General features: G+C 34.6%; 2 protein-coding genes across 3 annotated transcripts; both read right to left on the bottom strand.

Moving 5' to 3' along the window:
* Nucleotides 1-649: 649 nt before the first annotated feature.
* LOC120091940 (G-type lectin S-receptor-like serine/threonine-protein kinase SD1-1) lies at nucleotides 650-3,772 on the bottom strand. 2 transcript variants are annotated; one of them, XM_039050111.1, is made up of 7 exons: nucleotides 3,231-3,772; nucleotides 2,990-3,124; nucleotides 2,087-2,217; nucleotides 1,800-2,010; nucleotides 1,432-1,669; nucleotides 1,201-1,348; nucleotides 650-1,121 (listed from the first exon to the last, which is right to left on the bottom strand). In XM_039050111.1, the coding sequence occupies exons 1-7, from the start codon at nucleotides 3,739-3,741 to the stop codon at nucleotides 813-815; spliced, it is 1,683 nt and encodes a 560-aa protein (XP_038906039.1). In that variant the 5' UTR covers nucleotides 3,742-3,772; the 3' UTR covers nucleotides 650-812. The 2 variants fall into 2 exon arrangements, with proteins under 2 accessions (XP_038906039.1, XP_038906040.1); XM_039050112.1 differs by having other exon boundaries at nucleotides 2,990-3,121.
* Nucleotides 3,773-3,798: 26 nt separating this feature from the next.
* Nucleotides 3,799-4,545, bottom strand: LOC120091942 (S-locus-specific glycoprotein S6-like). The gene has a single exon (XM_039050113.1). The coding sequence runs from the start codon at nucleotides 4,510-4,512 to the stop codon at nucleotides 3,838-3,840; it is 675 nt and encodes a 224-aa protein (XP_038906041.1). The 5' UTR covers nucleotides 4,513-4,545; the 3' UTR covers nucleotides 3,799-3,837.
* Nucleotides 4,546-5,821: the final 1,276 nt, after the last annotated feature.

Here is a 5,821-nt window from a genome sequence, read left to right as displayed (position 1 = left end):
TATCTATTTAACTTTCCATGTTTGCTATGTAGCAAATGCAAATACTAACCCCCACTAATCCCAAGGACCAATTAAACCTATTTCTCAAAACATGGGCTCAAAAGATCCATTGCAAAAATCGAGGAATCAAATGAATCTATAACTAAAAACTCAAAGACCAAAAAGGTAATTTTCTTATTGAAAATAATTTTATATCAAAAGAGTTTAAATAAAAATAATTTTTTTAAAAAAGAAATCTCTAATCAATCCAAACAAACCTTTAGTTCTCCATTTTCTATTTTTAACAATTAAGCCTATAAATGATAAGAAATTAAAAGAAAATATGCTTAATTTTTAAAACTAAAAAATTAAAAATAAAATAATTACTAAATAGGACCTAGATAGTTATGCTCTTTAAATATTTTGATATCCAATGTTTCAAAATGTCTATTTTAATATTTAGACTTAAAAAATAATTTTCATCTTTACTATATTATTGGTCTACTAGTAATCACCTGTTAAAGGATTGACACTAACCAATATGACTTGAAATTAACATGCTAGTACACATACTCAAAAATATGTCACTAGTTTGTTACAAACAGAATCAAAATGCAGACTAAAATTTGAAAGTTGAACCTTTTAAAAGTTTAGGGATCAAAATAGAACAAACGTCAAAGTAGAAATTTGTCAATTGAATTTAAACTAAAAGTATTGAGATATGCATCCTCGTAGAAAAATGAAGAGAAACTAAAGTGTAGCCTCTAGTACAACACTTTGATTCAAGGTAATATTGACAAAGCAAGATTCTTGGTGTGAAGCTTTGATTGTTCTTATTGAGTATCTGACAATGCAAATAATGTAAACCCACTGGTTGAAGCTGATTTATCTTTATCTGAGAAGCCATCCATGGCAATGCCTTCATTTTCTGCAAAAAATCCAGATTGTTTTGGTTGTAACAAAGGAATTTTACACCCTAACATCATAACTACCAACGAGATCATGGGTCGATCATTGGACTGTTGTTGAACACACAACAAACTGATATTGATACATCTCAATAACTCTGAGAAATTGCGGGTTTCTTGAATTGTGTCATCAATCAATTCTCCTGGACTTCCCCCTTTCCATAATTGCCATGCCTATCAGTATAAGAAAGCATATTATTCCTAACCAATAATATTAGAAGAATGCTAATAAGCAAATTAATTCTAGGCTTACATAACCGATGAGATTTTGGTTATTCGAGTGACGAAATCCCCAGCTTCTTTTTCCACTAATGATCTCCAACAACAGAATGCCATAACTAAATGTATCGGATTTTATTGATAACTGTCCATCAAAAGCATATCCTGGGGCCATATATCCACTGTTGTAAATAGAAATTTCTAAAAACTTACATCAACCAAGCACAAACGTAACATGTTAGAGGAAGATAGCAAGAGTACTTACTAGGTTCCAACTACTCTTATTGTCTCTCCTTCGGTCTGATCCCCTCCACAAGTTTTAGCAAGACCAAAATCAGAGATTTTTGGATTCATATTCATATCAAGTAAAATGTTACTTGCTTTTAAATCTCTATGTATAATCCTCAATCTAGAATCTTGATGAAGATACACGAGTCCTCTTGCAATCCCACAGATAATGTGATACCGTTGCGACCAGTTTAATAGTTGACATCGCCTTTCATCTATCCATTTCAAACTTACTCAATCCAACTATATCAACTTGAAAGTGTAAGACTAACGTTTTGATCAAAATATAATATATTTTGATTAATGGGACAAACTAGAAAAGTTTAAAATTTAAGAGATTTTTACCAAATATAAATAAATCCAGACTTTTGTTTGGCATGTACTCGTAAATTAGCATTTTCTCATCTCCTTGAATGCAGCAACCAAGAAGTTTTACAAGATTTCGATGTTGAAGCTTTGCAGTTAGGATTACTTCATTCTTGAACTCATTCGTTCCCTGTCCAGAGCTCTTTGAAAGCCTCTTCACAGCAATATCTTGTCCATCTGGAAGCTTACCCTGAAAATTGAAAGTTTCCTAAAATTTCCGATTTGAAAGGAATAAGAAGTTTTAATTATAAACGTGGCAAAATTACCTTATATACTGGTCCAAAGCCACCTTCTCCAAGCTTATTTTCAAGTGAGAAGTTCTTAGTGGCACTATTTATCAAGGATAAATCAAACAAGGGAAGCTCCAAGTCTTCAGCTTCTAATTCCTCATGGCCATCTGAAATTGGAAAGCTTTGTCAATGTTGACATTTATATTGAGGACTAAACAAGTAAAAATGGGTTATTTCTATTGATGCTGGCAAAAAATGAAACTTTCTTTTTGGGGTGGGGAGGAGAGAAGAAGAAACAATAAGGAAAAAAAGTTAAGGATCTAGTTAGCTCCTTGTTGAATAGTGAAATCAACATGATGCAAAAAGATTTTAAGGGAAACTATCTATTCACTTCTGTTAAGTGTTGGTACAATTAAATTTACCATAACCCATTAGCTTAAGCTTTTGGATCAATGAGTGGTTTAAGATGGTAGTAGAGCAAGAATCTTGTATTTAAACCCCTCATATAATATTGATTTTCACTTATTGGGTCTTCTACAAATTTTCAATTAGCAAGTAAGGGGAGTATTAAAGTGTTGATATAATTAAATTTATCATAATCTATCAGCTTAAGCTTTTGAGTCAATTGGTGGTTTAAAAAATTCCTTAAAGATATACATGATAGTAAAAAAATATTTCTCTACTGATATAAATTTTAAAGGTCAACCAGATGCAAAACAATTATCATGAAAAATGTTTCGGGCAAAGGAAAAAAAAATGGAGGAGCTTTATTCTTTCAACCAGATTTTCAGTCTTTAAACTATCTTCTCAAAATGTATTTTGGCATATATGTTTCGTAGTTTCAATTCATCGGTATCCATTGGAATAAGAGCATTCTAACAAATACTGAAGACAAAATGGCAGCATGTGTTATACCATGTTGGTTTGAGAAATAATTACCTTTGCAGGCTGATCTCTTTTTGAAAGTGTAAAAGCATACGAAGGGGATAGCCAAAACTAAACCCACGGCAATCCCAACCAAAGCAATCTTCACCTTACGATTTAATCTTTTTGGTGCCTCTCCATGCTTGACTTCTTCACATCAAAGCAAAAGTTATATATTTGGTGCATATATTAGGAACCCAAATCATTTTTAATCTGAACTATCACTCATTGAGTACTGAAAAAGTAAATCTTTTACCTACTTCTGATGCCAGCATCTTAACATATAAATCCTGTCCAGCACCAGGAATTATTTTCAGGTCAATGATATCCCCCATCCATAAGACACAGCCACTTCCACTCCCACTGATATTTGTATTGGCATAAGCCGTACAAGAACAATTCCGCAAGCACTTTTGCTTGCATTCTTCAAGATTCATGCTTCTGTTTATCCACGTACGCGTTGTGTCAGGCAATTTCATTTGGTTGAATTGTGCAAAGTTGACTTCATCACTACAATTTATCGGTTTATTTAGTTCACAACCATCTGCAAAACCCCCTGCCTTCCAATTCTGGAGTGATCTTGGCTTAAATCCTTCTAGACAGCTACAAGATGGAACAACCCTAAAATCACAATATCCATAGGGACCACACAGAGCATAATTGTCACAAAAATCTCTTGGTAATGAATTGTAAACTGTCCATTCTCTCTCGTTTACAGACCATAAGTACTCCGTGCGAACATAAATGGATTGGTTCATCACCAGCATCACTGTATAAGACTCATCTAATACAGTGTATTGGTAGTAAACCTCATCCTCATTGGAAACAAAGTGGAGTATCAAGTTTGGCGCTAAGCCTAAAGGCTAGCTACTGATTGTCACGCCGTTCCATGGGCCATGCCTGAAATATTTTTTAGAGCCATTCCACACAACAGTCTCAGGATATTCATGAAGCTCCATCCTCCAAGTGAAGCTCCCAGGAGATGGGTCATTGAGATTTTTCCAAGCAGACAATCTTCTATTAATGTTATTTCTCAAGTCCCAACCTAACTTCATTCCTGGCAAGAGAGTGTCAGTGGGGTAATCGAAGCTCTGCCAGGAGTAGTTTTGGGGATTTTCAACATCCCCATCTCTCAGCACAAGATTTCCATTGTCCAATAACTGCAAAACCCCATTGGGGACTTTTCTCAGTAACCTGGCAGACCAAACAACGTCCGTGGTATTATGGCCATAGAGTGTAAGATTTCCTGTAGTAATGTTCATTACCAATACACCAGACGAGCCGTTAATGGGGTTTTCCCTGTTTGCAACCCAAACAGAGGTCGGACCTCGCCGATTCTTGAACCAAATTCCCAAGTAACGATCACCCAAAAGACCAGGACTGAAGAAACCCAATTCGAAGTTTCCATTTCTGGAGACCAGACTAAAGCCATCTCTGAGATATGGGTTTTGAACAGTTAAGGAATCACTTGCAGCTACAGACCTGATGAGACAAAAAACCAAGTTAAATGCGATTAGTGTTTGAGAGAAAGGGTCCATATGGATGACCAACTAATCTAGAGCCTAACGTTTGAAGTTTGATACAAAATACTCACAAGGTTTGTGTTCAAGGGCGCCTCTGTCGACTGTCAATTGATTGGGATAGCTTTGTCTAATGGAAGAAGATTAGTAACAAGTTCCTAACAAGAAAATGAAATGTGTAAAGATCAAGAGGGAAGTTGAACATTTCTACGAGAGGATTGTTCAACCATTGCTTCGGACCAAATGCCACTTTCTTCTTTTCTTTTTCTACAATAACCATTTTAATATTCAACATTGATGTTGACGAAAATGTCAATTTTATGACCATGTCCATCAAATGGTAAAATATCAATTTATACCTCAGATTTTATCAATTTAAATTTTTAATTAATAATTGTATCAATTTAATCCTGAACTTTGGGGTTGTATATCCTAAAACTCGTAGTTTGTTAAGTTAAACATTTTCTATTATCAATAAAGATGTTATGCGATATTTATTCAATAAAGTTGTTATTGAATTTATAAATTGCACTTGTAAAGACTAAATCCAATAAACTAAGATCCATGACTATTATATGAATACTTGAACTTTATGTGGAGACATAAAGATAGATCAAGTTCAAGTAATAGCCAAAACTATACGAATAAGATTGGATGCCTTATTCTGGTAACTCTATCGGATGCGACCCACTCTATAGTTGTTTCAATTTGTTGTAAGGTGTTACAAACGAAGTGATCCTGATTTGTTCATGTTTTGACATGAGGAGTGAGGGCATTCTATACAATGAGTTTGCTTAAGATCTGACTAAGAAATAAGTCACTTTTACTTTATAACGTTGTTTACTGTTTAAGACTGATTATTTCACTTAGATTACCTAGGCAACTCGATCTTAATCCTGAACTAACTATGAACTCCTGTTTATTTGGGATTATCCTTAGATTTGCATAGTGAGGGTTGACTCAACAGAGCTGGCTCAATAAGCCTCCCATTTCAGGGTAAGACCGGATAGATAGCTGGGGACATAGGGTGCAAAATGGAATTCACGTTTACCTGATTTTAGAATAGGAGGAAGGTTGTTCTCTTAAGTGCTGAAACCAGGTCTTGAACAAAGGGCCCCACTCTCTCATTGGCCCGAGAGGGATCCGATTTAGTGATTAGATCACTAACCAATTGTTCATTAGAAGATCAGTGGAACTTAATGTGAAACCTGAACCCTATGTTCCCTACTTAAATATGTTTATTGTTGAGATTAGTATGTGAGGGATTTAATATTTAAGATATTGTGCAATTGTTGAGAAATGGGTAAAGGATAAGGAAATAAAGAAG

This window comes from Benincasa hispida, chromosome 11 (assembly GCF_009727055.1).
Source record: "Benincasa hispida cultivar B227 chromosome 11, ASM972705v1, whole genome shotgun sequence".
In the NCBI taxonomy this organism is placed as follows: Eukaryota; Viridiplantae; Streptophyta; class Magnoliopsida; order Cucurbitales; family Cucurbitaceae; genus Benincasa; species Benincasa hispida.
Note: the sequence above shows the minus strand (reverse complement) of the source record. Positions and strands in the feature narration are given on the sequence as shown.

Coding starts and splice junctions, on each gene's coding strand:
- LOC120091940 (XM_039050111.1), bottom strand. CDS start 3,741: ATGCTGGTGATGAACCAATCCATTTATGTTCGCACGGAGTACTTATGG. Junction 3,125..3,230: donor GATGCTGGCATCAGAAGTAG/GTAAAAGATTTA, acceptor TTTGATGTGAAG/AAGTCAAGCATGGAGAGGCA. Junction 2,218..2,989: donor AAAGAGATCAGCCTGCAAAG/GTAATTATTTCT, acceptor TTCCAATTTCAG/ATGGCCATGAGGAATTAGAA.
- LOC120091942 (XM_039050113.1), bottom strand. CDS start 4,512: ATGGACCCTTTCTCTCAAACACTAATCGCATTTAACTTGGTTTTTTGT.